The sequence below is a fragment of the Ogataea haglerorum genome, assembly GCF_019207285.1.
Source record: "Ogataea haglerorum isolate 81-453-3 chromosome Unknown 81-453-3_NODE_11_length_416158_cov_97.210077, whole genome shotgun sequence".
NCBI lineage: Eukaryota > Fungi > Ascomycota > Pichiomycetes > Pichiales > Pichiaceae > Ogataea > Ogataea haglerorum.
Window position 1 is genome coordinate 249,837 of NW_025065161.1, and position 20,407 is coordinate 270,243.

The window sequence follows — 20,407 nt, forward strand, 5'->3', positions numbered from 1 at the left end:
TGGCACGCTGCGTCCGTGGGGAACCGGCCCGGGTCTCCAGGCGCCACGTACGTCACGTCAGCACTTAGCACGGCGTGCCGCACGGCGGGCAGGTGCGGGTTTACGTAAGCCACCTTTCTCAGCAAATACCCAAGCGAAAAAGATCTTTTAAGGCGCAACTACCGGGCGTGGATGTTATAACCCAGCATCGAGAACTGCCGCACTGCTGATACTACTTACACTATGGTGCCGCCCAAACAAGCAGAGGAGCCGCCCAAGGCGGCGCTTTCAACCGCCCAGCGAGCCGCGTCTGGAGGGTCTGACACCGATGGGCGACGCAACATGACTCCGGAGAGCAAAGCTCTGGCGGCGAAACAGGACGCGAAAAACAAGAACACCAAGTCGTCGATGGTTGCTGTAGTGCAGGAGCAGGCGCAGAACCCGAATCCCGTGCACATTTTGCCTGTCTCGAGTGTTGGCAACACTGCTGGTTCAGGAACCACCTCTACGGCGACGGGGTCTGGTTCCGGGGCGACGGTGGCGGGCAACGGGACGACGCGCAGTTCGGCGTCGGCAAACGTGTCGCGCCAGGTGAGCTCGGCGGACATCACCAAGATGGCCAGTCCGAATGCTGGGAATGGCGCGACTGACTCGTTTTTGACACATCTCAAGTCGAAGCGGTCGGTGATCGACGGGCCGGTGCTGGAGGACGGGCTGCGGCCCAAGAAGGGTGGCGGGGCGTCGAGCCTGATGAACTTGCGCAACGCCAACACGGTTTCTTCGACGTCGACGATACAGAGCAAGGCCTCGTCGAGAGCTGAGTTCTTTGCTGCTAAACTACACGACGCGATCAAAGTGGACGACAAAAACAGCTCGGACTCGGAGGAGACGTTTGTCTACGACACCTCGACGAACGAGCGACCGGGCGAGCCGGAGACGGCGAACGACGAGACGCTTACGGCGCAGCAGACGATCAGCGACGGTGTGCGCGATAGAGAGGCGCCGGCCGCGACTGTTGTGCGGTTGGAGGACGCGCCGAGCGAGACGGGCAGCAACCGGTCGGAACACAACTTTCACTCGACAACGAGCCACGACCGCGCAGAAGACCACGACCGCGCGCAGTCGAAATCGCCGCTGCCGCGGGCAGAGGACAGGAACCAGCTGCGGCAGATCACGTCGCGAGTTTTCGACTCGAAGGGCGTGATCCCGAGACGATATTCGGGCATGGAGTACGAGATCGACGACTTGGAGGAGAACTACCCAGCGCAGCAGGTGAACGAGCCGGACCTGTATTCCGACTCGGGCGACGACGCGTCGCTGAGCGAGCACGCATACAACAACAACAACTACGGCAGCATCAGCTCGGACGGGTACCTGAGCAATTTCCAAAACGGCATCTATATGCAGCAGCCGTTTTTGGAATCCCGCAACAACAAACTGGGAGGCAGCAAACTGAAGCGCAAGCCGAAAAACCTGTATTTTTCGCCGCACAACTTCACGGGCGCGCGCGAGGTGCGCATTCGCCAGATCAAGAGCTTCTGCTACACGATAGGACTAATACTGGTGCTGCTGAGCGTGGGCTTCATGAGTGGCTTTATTCTGGCCACGACGAAAGAGCTGCAGCATACGCGGATAGACGCCATTTCCGACGTGCTCATCTCGCAGGAGGAGCTTGTCTTCAGCATGGAGGTGGAGAGCTTCAACCCCGGGTTCCTGTCGATTACGATCCAGGACGCCAACATCGACGTGTTTGCGCGGTCGCAGTACGTGGACGCCGAGGAGACCGACAAGAAGAAGAAGACGCGGCCGTTCTCGACGATTCTGCTGGGCACGGTGACCAGCTTGGACGTGCCGCTGCATTTCCAGGGCGGCTTTTTCAACCGGCAGCTCGACTGGAGCATGACGGAAATTAAAATTAAAAATCCCTGTTCATTTGACGACTCTGGCGAAATTAAAATTCTCGAGCCGTCCGAGAAATGGCTCAACATCTCGAGGAACCCCTTCGATCTGATTATTCGCGGAGTGCTGAGCTACCAATTGCCGATCTCGACGTCCAACCAGACGGTCAGCGTAAGTGGAACGTTCGAGGTGAACCCGGAGGACCTGGAGGGCCCTATTCCGGGCACCAAGGAATAAATTAATGGCTAGCGTGCTATTGTGGAAAAAGCGCCATTAGTGAGTGCGTGGCGTCTCTCCACCAATCCCGATATAAAGGGCCTTTGTAAAATATCTCTGCCCGTGCATACGGCTATGTAGAGCGTATAAATTGGCAGGTGTTCCCTCTGCGCTAAATAATTACCATGACTCTTGAGCAAAAGCTAGGCGGACTAACCATCCACAACAATTTCAGCGCAACCTCTTTCCAGAACGTGGAGAAAGCGGATTTGCAGGGCTCCGGCTACAGATCTGCGGTCTTCTCTGGGAAAGAGGACCAGATGGTCCAGGTGATGGACGAGCTCGACTCCACAGGGTTCATCCCAGAGAACCTGATCGAGTCCGAAACGCGGTACTTTTACGAGTCGCTCGGCATCGACGACACGTATTTTGCCTCAGAGTCCGTCTCCGTCATCGTCTCGCATATACTTGCCCTCTATTCTGCAAAGGTGGATGCGTTTGCGAGAGGACTCACGGATCGCCCGTTTCTGCACCACCGTCGCGAGACCGACGACCACGCCGTCTACTTTGATGCCGCAGGCTGGGACGACTTTGAGCAGGAGATCGACGACAAGTACCTCGATCGTGCCGTCGAGGAAACCCCCTACCGCTTGGAGTCCTTCAATTCCAGATTGCCGTCCGGCGACGTGGTGAAATGCCAGTTTGTTTACAAATGCAAGTTCGACACGCGCGGGGCGTCCGCCAGCAGCGACATTGAGCACGTCGGCGACTCCACGTTTCTGAAAACTGCCACTCCCCACACTAAATTGCTATATTCAGAAGTTTTGAACGAGCTGGCAGCCACCGAGGGTCCCGTGATCAAACACTTCACTGTGGCTGCCACAGGCGAGCAAAGAATTATCATTGGGTACCGCCGCAACAGCTCGCCGCGTTACAGCTCGGCGCTCGGCACACTGGCCAAGTACTACAACGTGAATCTCAGACGCAAATACGTCGAGAACTTCGCCAATGGCTATTCCATCATCTCGATGTACATTGACTACACGGACGGTGTGAGTCCCGACGCTACCATCTACCAGATGGCCAAGGAGGCCTCGTTGTTGTACTGCATTCCGAACAACATGTTCTACAGCAAGTTCGCCAGCGGCGAGATGTCCATCCAGGAGTCTATCTACGCGCATTGCGGTGTTATTTTCGTGACACATTTCCTCAACAGGCTCGGTCCGGAGTTCAATGCACTCAGAGAGCTGCTCTCGCACTCTGTCTCGCCGCAGCACACTGAGATCATCAGCAAGATCAAAAAAAGACTCACGTCCGAGACGTACACCCAGTCGTACATCGCCGAGTGCTTTGAGAACAACAAGGATCTGATCAGCCAGCTGTACAGGCACTTTGTTGACCACCACTACACCTCGACCTCGCTGCAGTCCACCCTTTCGTACCAGAGAGTGGAGAAAGTGAGTCCGATCGAGAACGACGAGGACTTTGAGAAGGCGCTCAACAGGTCGGCTTCGGCCAACGAGGGCCACAAGCTTGTTCTGCGGGCCTTGTACTCGTTCAACAAGAGCGTTCTCAAGACCAATTTCTTTGTCACGTCCAAGATCGCGCTCTCGTTCAGACTGAAGCCGTCGTTCCTGCCAGAGACGGAGTATCCACAGACACCATTTGGAATGTTTTTCGTTGTTGGTTCTGATTTCAGAGGTTTCCACATCAGGTTCAGAGACGTTGCTCGTGGCGGGATTCGTATTGTCAAATCCCGGTCCAAGGACAACTACTTCACCAACATGAGAACTCTGTTTGACGAAAACTACAACCTCGCAAGCACTCAGCAGCGCAAAAACAAGGATATCCCAGAAGGCGGGTCTAAGGGTGTGATTCTGCTGAACCCAGGCGCTGCCCAAGAGCGTCCCAAGGAATGCTTCACCAAGTACATTGACTCCCTGCTGGACCTGTTGATCAAGGACCCTCGCAAGGAAACGATCGTGGACCTCTACAACAAGCCGGAGATGCTGTATATGGGGCCAGACGAGAACACTGCCGGGTTTGTGGACTGGGCTACCCTGCACGCTCGCAAGAGAGGCGCCAAGTACGGCTTCCCATGGAAGGCCTTTTTCACAGGAAAATCGCCTACGCTCGGCGGCATTCCTCACGATAAGTACGGAATGACGTCGCTCAGTGTCAGAGCGTACACGGAGAAGATCTACGAGAAGCTTGGTATCACTGACCTGGGAAAGATCACCAAAGTGCAGATAGCCGGTGGAGACGGAGACTTGGGCTCGAACGAAATCAAACTGTCCAGAGAAGAAAAGTACGTTGCCATTGTAGACGGCTTTGGAGTGGTGGTGGACGAGGACGGACTAGACAAGAAGGAGCTGTTGAGATTGGCACACGAGCGGAAGGGCAACCAGCACTTTGACAAGTCCAAGCTTGGGCCCAAGGGGTACCTGGTTCTGGTTGATGATACTGATGTCAAGCTTCCAGATGGCCGTGTTGTTGCCAGCGGGCTGACGTTCCGCAACAACTTCCATTTGACATTGAAGGAAAACTTCCCGAACGATTTCATCAAGCTGTTTGTTCCGTGCGGAGGCCGTCCGAACTCGCTGGATGCGAACAACGTGCACAGCCTGATCGACGAGAAGACGGGCAAGAGCATCATTCCGTTCATTGTCGAGGGGGCCAACCTGTTTATCACGCAGCCGGCCAAGCTGATGCTAGAAAAAGCCGGTGCTATTGTGTTCAAGGACGCCTCGACCAACAAGGGAGGAGTGACGTCGAGCTCGCTGGAGGTTTTGGCGGCCCTGTCGTTCGACGACGAAGGGTTCCTCAAACACATGTGTGTGGACTCTGCTACCAATGAGGTTCCGGAGTTCTACAAGCAGTACGTGAAGGAGGTTCAGCAGATCGTGGTTCGCAACGCACGCAATGAATTCGAGCTTTTGTGGTCGCTGAAGGAGCAGACGGGCAAGCCCTTCAGCATCCTCAGCGACGAGCTTTCTATGGCTATTAACAAGCTGGCCGACGAGCTGGCCTCCTCCAAGGAACTGTGGGACGACGACGAGAAGTTCAGAAACGACGTGCTCACAGACGCTCTGCCTCACATGCTGCTCGAGCAGATAGGCATCCAGGCCATCCTCCAAAGAGTGCCTACGGCGTATCTGCGGGCGATCTTTGCGACTCGTCTGGCGTCGGAGTTTGTGTACTCTCGGGGAATCGACAGCAACCCTGCCAGGTTCCTTGAGTTCATTTCTTCTCTGAAACGGCGGTTTGATGCTGCTCAGCGGACAGTCGGCTAAGTTCGAGGTCGACCCGTCTCTGGGCCTCGTACTCGATCATGTTGGACTCCATGATACGGGTCCCGATAGAGTCGGCTATAAAGGCCGTGACAAACGTCGATACGCCCAAATAGACCTTCCATTTGAGCGGCAGCGCTTGATACCGCTGCCATAGAGACTGGTTTGGCGGGCGTGGACGCTTTGTTGTTCTAGAAGACATAAAGATTACTCCACATTTTTTCCACAGCCGTAAAAAAAAAATGAGTTAAAATTAGTTTCGACTTTTTATTTACATTATGCAGAGTCGTGCGAGGTGATACGGTACATGCTCTCGCCCTCCATATCATCGTCCTCTTCCAGCCCGTTGAATGTGCTGTATAACCGTTCTCTTTCCTGGTCTTCCTGTCGTAGATAGTCGGAGTCGGATCTGGGATCCTTGGGCGTGGCTATTTTGGCGGACTTGGCCTGCAACTTGGACGCATCGAGCGAATTGCGCGCCATAGCGGCCATTCTGCTGATCGATGCATTGGACGATTCGCCAATGGACGCTGACCGCTGCGACTGCGCGTACTCCGAGTCGAAGTCATCCTCCGGCTGGATGATGTCGAACTCGTACTCGTCCCGTCTGCGGGCCCGGCCGGGTTTTTTGCGGCTCTTGAGCATCCAGATGCAAATGATAAATCCCAGCGCAAGGAAGAACACAAAGTACTCCTCGTAGTGCGTGTCAGAGGCCCGGTACACGCCGTTTCCCGTTTCTGCCGACGGCGTGGCCTGGTCTGTCGCGGTGAGGGTGCTGGTCGCGGTTGGGGCGCTCGACAGGGTGCTGGATGCGGCAATGGCGACTGCGTCCTTGTCACTGCCCTGGATCTCGCTGTAATCCTCGTCCAGACTGAACCGTTTGGCCTTTTTCGGATCACGAGACTCGCCGAAAAGCCGCAGCTGCCAGTTTTCAAACGTAAGCTTGTTGCGCTCGTTGGTGTTGCGCACCTCCAGAGTCCAGTTACCCAGCCCAGGCTCCCCCCAGTGCGCGACAGACGAAAAGGTCCAGTTGCGGAACCCGTCCTTGTTGCGGTCGCGCTTTCTGGTCTGGCCCAGGTCCGACCTGATCCCGTTCGGCGACACAAGCGTCACCTCCACGTCGCCGCGTCGCTCCGCCGCAATGTTCACCGTGACGGTCACGTGCTCGATCCGCTCGAGATTGGCAGCCGCCAGGTCGCCGCTCGTCACCTCGAACGTCGTCGTCACGGAGCCCACGTTGTCGACTTTTCTGTTCGCATGCTGCACGGGCGAGTAGTACCACGCCTGCGGCTTCAAAAGCGTCCAGTTCTGCGCTGCCCGCACCATGCGGTCGGCGTCGAGCTTTCCCCACCCAAACACCGGCGAGTAGCGACGGCCCTCGATGTATGACTTCTGCCAGCTCGGGTCGTTCGAGTTGACCTCCGTCGCCTCCTGCACCGTCAGTGCCTGGACGTCTCGCCACGTGAGGTCTGGATTGGCCTGCAAAACAAGTGAGTATATTCCTGCCGCCAACGGAGCAGCAGCGGACGTGCCCCCATGCGCAGCCGTGCACTTATTGTTGATGTCGGTGGTATGGATGTGGTCGCCCGAGCCGGAGGAGTACGTGGACACCATCACGGCCGTGCACGACTCGGCGTACGGCGGATGCAGTCCCTTGTGGTCTATCGAGGTCACTGTGATGGAATATATGCTATTTGTGTATCCGTCGAAATTGCAGTTATCGTTGTGGTAGCCGCCGTTCCCGCTCGCAAACACGTACAGTGCGCCTTTCTCCTTTCTGCCGTCCTGGATGCCCTTCAACATGGCCTCGCGGACCACTCTCTCGGGCATGTCCATCGACTGTCCGTCGTCGGGCGGGCCCCACGAGCACGAGTAGATGTCGTTGACGTCGAGGCCGTGGACCATGGCGACGGCCTCGTCGTCAGACGTGATTTCCGCCGACAGAATGCGGATACCAGACACCTTGGAGTCGTACGCGACGCCCACACCGCAGTACCCATTGCCCTTGGCGGCTGCTATCTCCGCTGCACAGCGTGTGCCGTGGTAGTCGTCGGACAGGCGCGGCTTGGGCAGCGGGCTGTTGTCGTTGAAGTCGTAGGAGCCCTCTTTGCAGAAGTTGCGCGCGAGATCGGGACTTTCGTAGTCCAGGCCGTCGTCGACCAACGCGGTGACCACGCCTGATCCGGTGATGTTGCGCTTCCACACAGGAACCACGTTGACGTCGTGGCCTGGGAAGTTTGGGTTCAGGATGTGCCACTGCTCGGGGAAGATCGGGTCGTCGATGCGGAAGTCCTTTTTCGCGTTCTCGATGGGCTCCATGGACGAATCGACAGCCGGCACCGGAGCCCTGCGCACAAGCCGCTTTGGAGGCAGCATATGCACAGATCGCACTCCTGCGTCGGCCAGCACGTGGCTGAGGCTGCTCTCGCGTTTGCGCAGCCGCTCTGGCTCCGTGTGGAACATTTTCAGCTGCTCCAGAGACAACAGCTGTGAATCACCCTCTTCGTCCTTGTGTACAGAAAAAACATGGTACTTGTCCACCGCGCGCGAGGGGTGCTCGTAGGTCAGCTCAGGCAGTTTCTGGAGCAGCCCCGCGACGTCGTCGGCCGAGATCTCCAACAAAAAGTAGTGTTTCTGCCGGTAATCTCGCGGCGGAATGAACATGTTTGGTAAAAACAGCGCAGCGGAAAAATAATTCTAAAAAATGTTAGAAAAAGTGTAACAATTAAAATACTATTTATTTTTCACTACATGCTAGCCAGAGCTCCCATTGGGTCGTATGGCGGAAGAACAATCGGGTCCGTGTCAAGAAGCTTGACAAGCTCTGGCACCTCGCTCTTCTCCACAACCACCTGGTACACGTACTCTTTGAAGTAATCGTGCGTCATCACATAGTAGCCTTCGCTGCCTTTTTTGTTGGACCAGCTGTTTTCAACCCTGTAGCGCACGGGCTTCCCGTTTTCGTCCAGATGGACGCCTGTGATCAGCATTGCGTGGGTCATGAGCGACTGGTTGTAGAGGACGCGCGAGGCCTTGTCGACGGCCCGGTGGTCGTAGCCGATCAACTTGTAATCCCAGAGGTCGATGTCCATAATTCCTCTGGTGTTGTCCATGAACTTTGGCGTGTCGGTGCCGAAGAACACGGCCTTGTTGTTCTTGATGCGGTTGACCACGGCGTCAGCAAGCACGTCGATTTCGACGTTCAGGTAGGTGACCGGGTTCGTGCCGACAACGTTGTTGAGCCTGTCGATCTTGATCATTCTGTTGTACGGGTTTCTAGGATCATTCAGCAGCGAAATGTACTCTGGCGTGTCGAACTCGATCACGTCCTTCACAAACGCCTTCGGCGTCGTCGTGATGGTCTGGAACTTGCCGTCCTTGTCGTAGAAGTCCCACGTAAACTCCTTGTCTGGGGCCGGAGGCACGCCCAGGAAGATGCACTGCAGTCTGTACACCTCGGCAATCATCTTTGCCTTGTCGTCCTCGACGGACTCGCCTGCAGCAAGCTTCTCGCGCAAAACCTGTGCGTACTCGCGCAGCTTGGCCAGCAGAAGCCTATTCATCACGCGCGAGGCCGTGGTGTTGTAGCTGTCGGGGTAGACGGCGTTCGGGACGATCCCGTACTTGTCAACGATCTGGGTCATCATGGTGAACTGGCCGCCGTCGCCGATCGGGTCGGTGAGGAAGAACTGCACCAGACGCGAGCTCACGTCCTCTTTGTACGTGTCGCAGATCTGGTCGAGGAAATAGTTGGCCTTTTCGAGCTTATCGTAGAAAAACAGGTACGACGGAGAGAGCTGGCACTCCTTCAGATTGAACTTGGACATCAGCTTGAGACGCAACATGTTGGTGGACGCAAACAGCCAGCAGCGGCCCGAAGCCTTCTGGTCGGTCACCGGCGCGCCCTCCTGCTGGACCTTGGTGTTGAAGACATGGACGTCTGCGATCTCGCGGGACCTGTTGATCAGCAATTCGTCGATGTTGCCGTGCTGGAACACAGACGCGGCCAGCTTGCTGACAGTGTCTTTCTCAAACGACTCCGTCCATTGGGCAATTGAACTGAGGGATATTTCAGACATGGGAGGAAACTAAGATAAAAAAACAGACGAGACGAAGATATAAGTAGAGAAAAATAAACGGCACTGATAGCGAGTGCCGTTCCAGATAAATAAATGAGCACATTGATGTCATCGGAATTACGTTAGCATAGCTACTTAAATTTTGCTCTGTTCCAAAACGTCCGGGGTGGTGACTGGCCACTGGTAGATGTTACGGTTCTGGAAAACATAGCCGTTCTTCTTGAGGTAGTCGGTCAAGCCGGCAGGGCCTCTGGAGCCGTACGCATATGGCTGTGGGGTTGGAGCGTCTGGGCCCTCGAGGTAGTTGAGCAGCGGCGTGAACAGGGCCCAGCTGATGTCGAGCTCGTCGTCCCGGACAAAGTTGGAGTGGTCGCCGCGCAGACAGTCTCTGATGAGCGACTCGTACGCCTCTGGGATGTAGAAGTTGGAGTATCTGCTCTTGTACGACAGGTCGAGCTCGGTGACGGCGATGACGTTGCTGATTCCCGGCACCTTGGTGTTCATCTTCATGTACATGGCCTCGTCGGGCTGGATGCGGATGACCAGCTCGTTTCTGTTGATGTCCTTGAACATGCCGTTGGAGTTTTCTCTGAACTGGATTCTGATCTCCACCTTGCCCTCGTTGAGCGCCTTTCCGGCCCTCAAGATGACAGGAACACCCTGCCATCTCTCGTTGTCCACCTGCAGCGTCAGACAGGCAAACGTGACACACTTGCTGCCAGGCTTGACGGTCTCGTCGTCCAGGTAGCCCGGCTTGGACCCGTCCTCCGACCGCGTGTACTGGCCGACCAGGACGTTGTCCTTGTCGAACGGCTTGATCGCCTTGAGCAGCCGGACCTTCTCGTCTCTAATGGCCTCTGCGTCGAACGAGACCGGCCTCTCCATCATCAAGAGCGTCAGCACCTGGAACAGGTGGTTCTGCATCACGTCTCTAATAATGCCGATCGAGTCAAAGTATCCGCCCCTGCCCTCAGTGCCGAACGGCTCCTTGAACGTGATCTGGATCGACTTGATGTAGTTGTTGTTCCAGCACGCGGACAGGAAGTTGTTGGCGAACCGGAACGGAACAAGGTTCTTCACCATCTCTTTTCCCAGGTAGTGGTCGATTCTGTAAAGCTCTTCCTCGCTCCAGAGTGGGGCCAGCTCCTTCTGCAACGCCTGCGCGGAGGCCAGATCGTGGCCGAACGGTTTCTCGATGATGATCCTTGCAATACCTTTATCTCCAGGATGGACGTACTGCTTGAGGTTGGCAGCCACCGTGGTGAACACTGACGGAGGCAATGCCAGGTAGAACAGCCTGTGCGACTCCCCGACCTTGCTGGCGGCGTCGTACGCCTCGATCGCCGAGTTCAGCTTCTGGAAGCCCTCTGGAGCGTCGTAGGGGCCGGAGATATAGGTCACCATCTTGAGGAACTCGTCGACCTGGGCCTTGGACTTTTCGGACGGAGTCTTGAAGTATGGCTTGATTCTCGTTTTCAATTCCTCGTCGGTCAGCTTCGAACGGGCGTATCCAATGATCCGGGTGCTGCTGGACAGAAATCCTTCTCTGTACAGGCCAAACAGGGCTGGAAACGTTTTTTTCTTGGCGAGATCGCCAGAGGCGCCAAAAACAACAATCACGGTGTCCTCTTTAAACTCAACTGTAGAAGACATGACGGAAAATCACAAGTCAGTATACTATTCGCCACAAACGACTTTTAGCAGGTTTTTTAAATGAGCAAGCGATCCCGTCGAGATGTGCACCGCCACGGCGTCAATAACTAATCGGTGAAAAATATTTGGCCCGCACCGCCACATGTGTACTCCGGATCAGAGTAGTCCTGGGGCCAGCCGCCTCGGGGATACTCGGACTTGTGGCGCAGCAAAGCGGTATCTCCAACCGGCTACTCCGCGATTACAAATCTGCTTCGAAAATACGTACCCCTACCACCGAGACCCGAGCGCGATCGACGTTGTGTCCGTCGGCGTCTCCACCGCCTTGAACAGTGTCCGCGTCGTGCGCTCCTCGCTCAGCCCAAACTCCCGCTCGAACGTGTCCACCCAGCCGCGCACCCTGCTGGCGAGAACTCCGGCCACCGAGATGCTGGTGTAGAGGTGTCTGATCTGCTCGGCCCAGTCCTTAGACGACACCTCTGCCGGCCCGCTGATCTGGCCGCCGCCGTTGATGCACCCGCCCGGACACGCCATCACCTCCACGAGGTCGCACTTGTGCACCTCCGGACCTGCTTCCTGCCTCTCTCCCGTGTCCTGGGCCATGCGCGCGCGGCGTCTCGCCGCGAGCCCGCCGTTCACCCTCGTGCTACCGTTTTTGAGTTTGCGCACCAGATTCTGGATATTCTTGAATCCGTTCACCACGCCCGCCGTGGCTATGACCTCCGGCCCGCGCACGAGCCGCAGCTCGTAAATGTCCGGGTTTCTCCCGTTTATCGTCCTGATCTCTGTGTTTTCGTGCATTTTTTGCAAATGCAGTAAGTACTGCAGCGCATACCCTCCTGACGACGAGCCCTCGCAGTTGAGCCACGCCGCCTCCGCGTCGGGCCAGTCCCGGGGCGCGTACTGCTCGTAGATGTGCGAGAGCGGCGTCGCGTCGTGCTCGACCTCTTTGATGATCTTGTCAATATTGATGTTCTCGTCCTGTAGCAGCTGGATAAGCTCTCTCGGCGTGATCACACAGTCCACGTCGGGCGCCTCCGCAGGCGTCTCGAGCTCTGGCCGCGCGGCCTCCAGCTTCTTGTCGAAACAAGGCATGATCGAGAGGTGGTACACCTGGTCTAGCGAGCAGTTATATTGCCGGCCTATTAGTCTTTTGAAAATGCAGCCCGTGATCTGCTGCGGGGACTTCACCGTGCTGAGTTTCGGCAAGATGTGCGGATGTGTCTTCTCAGCATAGAGCACCCAGCCGGGACAGACCGACGTGAGCACAGGACCCTGCACGCCGCTCTGCTTGCGCTCGACTATATCGTGCGTCAGCGTGTCGGTGGCGATCATGCGGCCTATCCCGGTGCCTACCACGCTGACAAACCCCAGATGGTTCACAAACAGGTGGATCAGCATCTTGTCGACCTGCTCGACCGTCAGCTTCAGCGCCGCCGCCAGCGACGCTCTCGACTGATGACTAATGCTCATGACAAACTTTTTGTTGTGCTGTTCTTGTTTGAGCGCGTTGATGAGCTCCCTGTGCGAGTGCTGCGCAACAAGCACTTCTTCGGCCGACGTGATGCAGCCGGAGCACGCCAGACAGTCGGCGAGCGATATCTGCGCCTCCTGGAGCCGCGAGCTCGATCCGTCGATCTCCACCTCGAGGGCGTTGCCCTGCGCGTCGATCTGGATATCGACCGGCCCGCGGCCGTCGGCCTTCTTGGCGTTCGAGGACTCCACCGGCTTCACACACGCCACTCCGGGCGTGATGAAGTCGTTCAGATCGTCCGCAGATAGGATGGCACTCATACGAATACTTTTTTTTATTTTATTTCTTATTTTTGCCTATCTAGGACGTACAATTTTTTGGCAGATTTATGGCAGCCGGCGGTCCAACCAGATATCGGCAAAATGTAATGGGCCACATTACTGCTCGCTCGGAGTCTCGCGGTTGGACTCCAGGTCGCTGAGGTTGTGCAGCTCGAACTCGTCCATCGGCTGCGGCTGGATCGTGTCGTAGTGGTTCTGGTCGTAGATCGTGTAGCCAACGAGCCGCAAGTACAGCTCCAAAATGGCCAGGAACCACAGCTCCACCAGGCACGCTGCGCTGGTCAGCACCAGCACGTACGACGAGTGGTCGGCGCCCATGTCCACGACGAGCTTCAGCTGCTCCTCGTTGGCGCCCATAAACGTAACGCCGGCCAAGACGAGCGAAAATGGGGGCAGATACTGGAAGGACATGATTTTGCCGGACGGGTGGCAGCGCTGGTCGTGGAGCACGAAGGTGATCTCCCAGATGCGCGCAAAGCCGCCCAGCATCAGCACCCAGCCGAAGAAGGCGTGCACCTTGGTGGAGATTTCCATGTGCTGGGCGTGCTGCGACATGGCGTAGGCGGTGAACATGAGAGTCAGCGCGGGCATCGCGTTGCGGCGATTATTGCGGGACAGATAGATCCCGAGCATTCCGCACGCCCAGAAGATGATGCCCATGCTGGTGTGCTGGTAGTCGCCGTGGGACCAGGGCTCCCAGGGCCTGTGTTCTGTGAACGTGTTGATGATTCCCCAGACGGTGATCATGAGCGAGTCGTAGAACTCCTGCGAGCGTTTCTGGCCGTCGCCGTGGCGCAGCCACGGCACCACGAGCACCATGCTGAGCAGGAACCCGTAGCCGATGAAGGCCGTGCCCATGATCCCGTGGGCGTTGCACTGCCCGGTGTGCAGGCCGTAGCAGAACCCGAGCGCGGACACGACGGCCATGCCGCTTTTGAGGAACCCGCACAGCACCAGCAGCACAGAAAGCACCTTGTAGACGGCGGTGGCGACCCTGGGGCCGACAAAGCCGATTTTGCCCGCAAACAGCGACGATCCCGTGGCCACGCTGCCCGCGAGAAGCGCGAGACAGTAGAAAAACGCCAGGAACCACGCTGTGCCGCGGCTCGCCACGTTCTCCTGGCCGCTGGGGTCCGGGAACCGCAGGATCAGGGCCTCGAGTGCGGCGTACACAGCACACAGCGCCTGGACCGCGACGCCTGTGGCGAGACGCCCCGCGAGCACAAAAACAGCGCCAAACGACGGAACAACAACGAGCAGCACCACCGATATCAGCCAGTGGAAAATCAGCGTCTTGTTGACGTTCTGCGCCACGGCGGCGAGATACGACGTGTCGTCCGCGGCACCTTCCTCAAAGCCGGCACGGACCGGCCAAAAAAGCGTGGCTAGCACGGCTAGCAAGAGCGCACCTTTCATGTCTGGAGATTATTTTCGATCGCAATAAAATATTTCGTCGCGAAACGCCGTCGCCGACGCGCGTCGCTCAGCCCTTGCCCAGCTTGAACCCAAACACGCGCTTCTTCCTGTCCTTCTCCGGCGCCGCGTCCCCGTTCGTCGCGCTCTCCACCACCACCTCCGGCACAGGCTCTCTGTGGTAGGCGCTGGTGTCGAGCTCCTCGTTTTCCGCGGCGGCCAGGCCGTTGTACAGCAGGTGCTCGGTGAACTCGTCCTCGTTCTCGACCTCGCGGTAGAAGAGCAGGTACGCGGTCGCGAGGCCCGGCCCGTCGCCAAAGAAGCGGTACACAAAGTTCTCGTCGACGCACTCGACGGTCTCGTCGTCGAAAAGCAGCCAGCCAAACCGGTCGGTCTTGACGATCGCGACGTAGTGGCCGTGCGACGGGCCGCCGCCGATGTGCACGACGACGGCGTACAGCTCGTACATCTTGTCGGCGTACTCCGAGCCCTCGGTCGTGTTGAAGATGCGCAGCGTCTTGGTGTACTGGACGCGGTAGAAGAGCTTGACGTTTCTGCCCAGCGCCTCGGCGTACTTGAACCGTTTCAGGTGCAGCGCGAGGATCTTGGGCAGCTTCTTGAGCTTGATGGTTTTGGCGGCCTCCTGCAGCGAGTGGCACGACTCGCAGTAGAACTTGTTGGACTCGGAGAGCATCTCGCTCTGCGAGAACATTTTGAGGCAGTGCGTGATCGAGGTGTTTGGTTGCAGGTCGATCGAGAGGTCGAGAAACAGCTCGTCGCGGGTCGAGACGGTCTCGCACGACAGACACTTCGTCTCGCTCGTGAGCAGGCCCTCGAAAAGACGGTGGATGTCCGTTTCCGCGCCGGTAGCGCTGCAGTAGTTGTCTATGGCCTCGATGACGTGGTTGACGAGGAAGTTGAGAAACTCGTGCGCGTCCTGGTGCATCGAGCTGCGGAACATCTCGTTCTCCTTCTTTACCACCTCGACGAGCTGCTGCGCGGAGACAATCCCCACTTTCGACACGTTCTCGGCGACGCACTCGAAGACGTCCTTGAGAGCGGTGAATATCGTCTCCGACATGCCGTACTGCTCCGCGTACGAGTGGTCCAGGTTGATGATCGGCCCGCGGACCAGCGCCTGCCGTTTGCGCTGCTCGCTGCTGGCGGCGTGGTTGTCTGTGACGCCGACGAGGGTGATATTTTTCTGCTGGTTTAGCGAATAGTGGATGTCGAGGTTGGCGTACTCCGGGTACTTGGCGATGAGCAGGGATTGCAGCTCTGGGTTGTTGAGGTCGGGTCTGGGGTCTCTGTCGGCGCTGCCCGCCGTGGGGGGCGCAGACTGGGGCTGGCCGGGCTTGAACAGGCTGCGGACCTTGGAGTTCTGCGGAGTTGTCGATCCACTAGATCCCGGCGTCGAGACGGCCGCGGAGCCGTTTGTGGACGCCGTGGGGGCCAGCGAGGAGAGAAACGCGTGCGGTTTCTGGCCGTGGACACGAAGTTTCCGCTTGCGTGGGTGTGCTGCATCGCGCTCGGGGAACGCCAAGATCAGGTGGCGGAACGACGTCGTGTAGTAGAGCGTCTGCAGGATGGACGCGATGTAGCATGTGTACCCAAAGTTCTCCATGCCAAACACCTTGTCGGAGCCGTCGCCGTAGGGCATGTTGGGCTGCGCAGGGTCCACAACGGCGTACTCGAGCGCGGGATCGAGCGGGTCTTCGGGCGCAGGCGCGCTCTCCACGTGGGCGTAGTCGGCCTTCAGCGACTCCGAGTCGTTCTCACTCGGTGGCGGCGCTGTGTCCCGCTTGGACTTGTCGGCCTTCCACTTCTTGAACATGGTGAAAATGGAAAGGAAAGAAATTTCAAGGTGTGGGGTGTTGTACAGAGCGTGGGGCCTCCCTGTTGCGAGGGGGGTACACCAAAATAAGAGGAGGAGAGTTTGGCAGATTCCGCACACACGAAACTTGGGGCGGCCCGCTGTTTCTGGCCCCTGAGGAAGAGCCACTGTTCCCCTATATACATGCTATTTTTTATAACGTGATACGTGAGCCGTTGACCCATCGCGGAGCAGACACCTGATCTCCTTGTGAACAAGTCTCGACAGGCTGGCGGTGGGCTTCTCGTGGTTCGCAGTCGACTTTTAATCGACTCCGGACCGACGGCCGACCTCAGATCGGCCGTCGGTCTATATAAGGCCCAAAAAATCGCTCCTCTTTTTACCCTTTTTTCTTAGCGGTAACTATTTCGCGATGAGCCCCGAGCAGACGAACAGCCCCGAAGTCTGCCACAAGAGCGCCTCCACGCACACGTCCCCGTTGAGCATACACCCGCCCTCATGCCCGCACTCCAGCCCGGGCTACACGGCCAGTAGCTCGAAGGAAAGCCTGCCGAACTCCTTTGTCAGTGCGCAGCAGACGCTGGCGTCTGCCGAGCTGGACAGCCACGCGCACAGCCGCAACGTGGCTGCCTTGCTGTCTGTATCGAGCGAGCCAGAGGCGCCACAGAAGACAGAGCGCAAAACACCAGCCAGATCGGTGGAGACAACCCCCTCAATCCCCGAATCGCCCCTGGGACTGAGAAAACAGGACTCAGAAACGTTCTCCGAGAGGTCAATACCCAGTCATCTGAGCTTCACCCCCAAAGCCGAGGTCTTCACGCAGAATCACATCATATCGCCCGTGTTGCATCTTTCCAATGTCACGGATTCGCACGAATTTCTGCAGCACACGCTGGGACCCTCGGCGGTGTCGCTGGTGTCCACAGGGAAAGTGCTGGAACTTTACGGGCGCAACGCAAAGAGGATACGAGACCCAGAGGTCCAGTTCTCGTATGCCCAAATTCTGGTGCGCAACGGTCTCACGGCAAAGACCGACGAGGCCGCGGATAAGAAAAAAAGGAAGGAGTATTTGCTGGAGGCCCACGATTTATTGAAAAGAAGCTCGCGTGGGGGGTGCGTCGACGCACAGTACTTCCTGGGAGACTCTTATGCAGTGGGCATGTTTGGCAAGTCCGACGACTCAAAAGCGCTCAGCTACTTCGAAGCGGCCGGAAAGGCCCGACATGCAGAAGGAGCATACAGGACCGCCGTGTGCTACCGTAAGGGTTGGGGCTGTTCCCCAGATTCCCGCAAGGTGGTGAAGTTTCTCGAGATCGCCGCACTGAACAATCACCCAGTCGCCATGATGGAGTACGGAATCTACTGTTTCAAGGGCCTCATGGGGCTTCCAGACGACATAATCACAAAGCGACAGGGCATCAGCTGGCTGAAACGAGCTACTGAAGCGGCCTCCGAGCTGTCCTGCGCTGCGCCGTATGAGCTGGGTATGATTTTCCTCAAGGGCTTCAGAGACATTGTAATCCAGGACACAAAGTATGCCATCAAGCTGTTTTTCCATGCGGCGTCCCTAGGTCATGCGAAGTCTGCCTCTCTGCTTGGCAAGCTTTACGAGGTGGGCAAGCTCGTGGAGCCGAACGCAGACCTATCGATACACTTTTACAACATGGCGGCGAGCAGTGGGGACGTGGAGGGCATGATGGGGTTATGTTCGTGGTATTTTGTCGGTAGCGACAATTTGAAGCAGGACTACGATGAGGCATTTGCATGGGGTCTGCGTGCAGCCGGGTGTGGAATGGTGAAGGCGATGCTTTTGTTGCAGCGGTTTTATGAGCTGGGAATTGGATGCGAAAAAGACCTGGCGAAGGCGAAGCATTGGGGGGACCTTGCGAGCCGTAGCGCTGGCGTGAGCAGCGAACGCAAAAGAAGAACATGGGAACAAAAAGATTGATTTTCCCAGTCAGAAGACAATTATAGATCATGTATTCGTGGCATACTTTGTGTGTTTGAACATTGCCGCTACGGCTGCATTGCCTTGCATTGCCTTGCATAGCATGGATGTTGCGAATAAAAAACAATTTGCTCGGCAGCTGGACCGGTGTGGTCAGAGCGCATACGAAGATAAGCCACTGCCTTGCGGACGCTGCGCCAGAACACGATGTATCGCATCCAGAGTGTGCATGTAGGAATAAATTACAGATCTGAATTCAACCTGCATAGATTGGCCTTTTATTCGTGCGGTTCCCGTATCCTATTTATAAGCGATGATTTCTTCCCTCTCTATTGAACCTCCTTGTTGAATACTTATTTTTCAGTTGCCTCTAGATAGGCATCCATGCATCGCTGCATCTTCCCGTCATTACACTTTACGCTACTGACTTTTAAATTGCAATTTGAAAGTGCGCTTTCGTAGACGTGGGACAATGCTAATGTCTGAAGAAAAACAGATTCCCATTTGGCAATCACCATATGATCAGCATAACTTTTCCGTCCACCATTACCAGCAGCAGCAAGACCCGAGCTTCCTGGACCAGGCGGGCTACTTCGTCCCCTATGCTAATGGCTTCCCGCAACAGACGCAATATCCATCATACTCTTCAATTGCCCCCTTTCAAATAGGTCATGTTCAGCACTTGAGCGCAAACCCGCTAGCACAGGTACAGACCCACTACTACTCGTACCAATCCCCGAACTACCAAAGACAACAATTCACTCCCGACTCCTCCTTCAGCGACAAGCCAGCCAGCGCTGCCGATCTGATCTTCGACATCAGGAAGGACGAGACAGAAGCTTCGCATGCACAGCCTCATCAGTACCAACAGCCCCCCATCATGGGGTTCGGGTGGCCGCTTCCGCAGTTCCAGCTGGAAGACCGCTCCAATTCCTTGTTGAAACGCTCCAAATCGCTTTCGTTCGAAGACACACAGACTACATTCAAAGCGCGTGACCAAAGACGTTCCCTACCGAAAAACGTGTTACTGGACACCGAGGAGTCGGCAATGTCTCAGGTTGAGCAGTTGCAGAAGGACTCTTCACTCTGGGAGCTTCTAAATTCGGTTCCGAAAAAGGGGAGTTCGTATAAGTGCAGCCACTGCACCGAGAAGTTCACAGCTGTTGAGAGTTTTATCCTGCATCTGGAGAAGTACAAGCTTGTGAGATCCAACAAGTGCCCGGTGAAAGACTGTCCCTACCGAATCATAGGACTCCCCAGGAAACCTGAGCTAAGACGTCATTGTTTGTCGCAACACTCAGAGACACTGGAAAACTTACTGCGACTCAAGTTCCAAGAAGGCATAGAACTTGACGTCCGGGCTCTGTCGAAGCCCAAAAGTAATGAAACGGAGACCGATCCGAAGCAAAAAAAGCCGAACGTGTGTCCGAGGGAAGGATGCGGCAAGAAATTCAGAAGGAAAGACTCTCTACAAAGGCATGAGCGACTAGTGCATGAAAACCAAAACAGCAGGTTCAATCAGCGTCTTCGTATGCAGAAGACGATTCTAGGAGATGATCTAGACGGATGAGTCTCTAATATTTAATGTTTATTCCAACTTCCGGGGATTTTTATTCCGTTGACCAGAGTGGTCAAAATGGGTGGGTCCTATACATTGCTACACCTTGTCAATTTTTCAATCAGTTTCAACAATTCATCATTTAATGCATCATTTATGCAGCATACGGGCATGTGCAGATCGAAATAATTGAATACACGGGGTCTTGTCGATGAACAAGGCAGTTCATTATTGGTAGAAGGCACGACTTGTATCAAAGACCAGACAAAGGAGTCGATAGTACGTTCTGGCGTTTGGTGGAGGTACAGAAAGCCTAATACGAAAATACCGCCAAAATCGGATGTCAGTTATTCTTCCGATTCTCGGAGCAGTTACTATTATAGGCCAGAGAGCGAAGACCGAGATTTGCGTGCTCCGTATCACACACATGATTGATTACGTTTTCATGTCCGTCATCGGTTGATGTGTCAAGATGACGGCTGAGCAGCTGGACCAGTTGTAAGGAAAATGGGCAGAAACTCTATTGGATGTCGCCAACATTGCTAGCAGTGGCAGCTACCGCCAGGCGTCATGTCCTGGGGGCCCCTCTCAAACTGAAGGCTTTCATAGAGGCTCGCAGGTTTTTCGAGTGCATATTGTGTCTGATGCACCGGCCACCACAAAAGAATCATCAGGCAGGACGCACTTCGGTAACTGCAAAGGAATAGCGCTCCTGCACATATT

General features: G+C 56.2%; 10 protein-coding genes across 10 annotated transcripts; 5 read left to right on the forward strand and 5 right to left on the reverse strand.

Moving 5' to 3' along the window:
- Positions 1-222: 222 nt before the first annotated feature.
- On the forward strand, positions 223-2,115 carry KL911_004014 (uncharacterized protein; the record flags this gene model as incomplete). The annotated part of the gene is made up of 1 exon (XM_043199259.1): positions 223-2,115. The coding sequence occupies one exon, from the start codon at positions 223-225 to the stop codon at positions 2,113-2,115; it is 1,893 nt and encodes a 630-aa protein (XP_043053283.1).
- Positions 2,116-2,279: 164 nt separating this feature from the next.
- KL911_004015 (uncharacterized protein) lies at positions 2,280-5,387 on the forward strand (the record flags this gene model as incomplete). The annotated part of the gene is made up of 1 exon (XM_043199260.1): positions 2,280-5,387. The coding sequence occupies one exon, from the start codon at positions 2,280-2,282 to the stop codon at positions 5,385-5,387; it is 3,108 nt and encodes a 1,035-aa protein (XP_043053284.1).
- A 273-nt stretch (positions 5,388-5,660) lies between these two features.
- KL911_004016 (uncharacterized protein) lies at positions 5,661-8,048 on the reverse strand (the record flags this gene model as incomplete). Its single annotated transcript, XM_043199261.1, has 1 exon — positions 5,661-8,048. One exon carries the CDS (start codon positions 8,046-8,048, stop codon positions 5,661-5,663), a length of 2,388 nt encoding a protein of 795 aa, XP_043053285.1.
- An 83-nt stretch (positions 8,049-8,131) lies between these two features.
- On the reverse strand, positions 8,132-9,463 carry KL911_004017 (uncharacterized protein; the record flags this gene model as incomplete). Its single annotated transcript, XM_043199262.1, has 1 exon — positions 8,132-9,463. One exon carries the CDS (start codon positions 9,461-9,463, stop codon positions 8,132-8,134), a length of 1,332 nt encoding a protein of 443 aa, XP_043053286.1.
- Positions 9,464-9,598: 135 nt separating this feature from the next.
- KL911_004018 (uncharacterized protein) lies at positions 9,599-11,116 on the reverse strand (the record flags this gene model as incomplete). The annotated part of the gene is made up of 1 exon (XM_043199263.1): positions 9,599-11,116. The coding sequence occupies one exon, from the start codon at positions 11,114-11,116 to the stop codon at positions 9,599-9,601; it is 1,518 nt and encodes a 505-aa protein (XP_043053287.1).
- A 270-nt stretch (positions 11,117-11,386) lies between these two features.
- KL911_004019 (uncharacterized protein) lies at positions 11,387-12,910 on the reverse strand (the record flags this gene model as incomplete). The annotated part of the gene is made up of 1 exon (XM_043199264.1): positions 11,387-12,910. One exon carries the CDS (start codon positions 12,908-12,910, stop codon positions 11,387-11,389), a length of 1,524 nt encoding a protein of 507 aa, XP_043053288.1.
- Positions 12,911-12,978: 68 nt separating this feature from the next.
- KL911_004020 (uncharacterized protein) lies at positions 12,979-14,320 on the forward strand (the record flags this gene model as incomplete). Its single annotated transcript, XM_043199266.1, has 2 exons — positions 12,979-13,051; positions 13,122-14,320. The coding sequence occupies 2 exons, from the start codon at positions 12,979-12,981 to the stop codon at positions 14,318-14,320; spliced, it is 1,272 nt and encodes a 423-aa protein (XP_043053289.1).
- A 94-nt stretch (positions 14,321-14,414) lies between these two features.
- On the reverse strand, positions 14,415-16,178 carry KL911_004021 (uncharacterized protein; the record flags this gene model as incomplete). The annotated part of the gene is made up of 1 exon (XM_043199267.1): positions 14,415-16,178. The coding sequence occupies one exon, from the start codon at positions 16,176-16,178 to the stop codon at positions 14,415-14,417; it is 1,764 nt and encodes a 587-aa protein (XP_043053290.1).
- A 412-nt stretch (positions 16,179-16,590) lies between these two features.
- On the forward strand, positions 16,591-18,126 carry KL911_004022 (uncharacterized protein; the record flags this gene model as incomplete). Its single annotated transcript, XM_043199268.1, has 1 exon — positions 16,591-18,126. The coding sequence occupies one exon, from the start codon at positions 16,591-16,593 to the stop codon at positions 18,124-18,126; it is 1,536 nt and encodes a 511-aa protein (XP_043053291.1).
- Positions 18,127-18,598: 472 nt separating this feature from the next.
- KL911_004023 (uncharacterized protein) lies at positions 18,599-19,696 on the forward strand (the record flags this gene model as incomplete). The annotated part of the gene is made up of 1 exon (XM_043199269.1): positions 18,599-19,696. One exon carries the CDS (start codon positions 18,599-18,601, stop codon positions 19,694-19,696), a length of 1,098 nt encoding a protein of 365 aa, XP_043053292.1.
- Between the last annotated feature and the right edge of the window lie 711 nt (positions 19,697-20,407).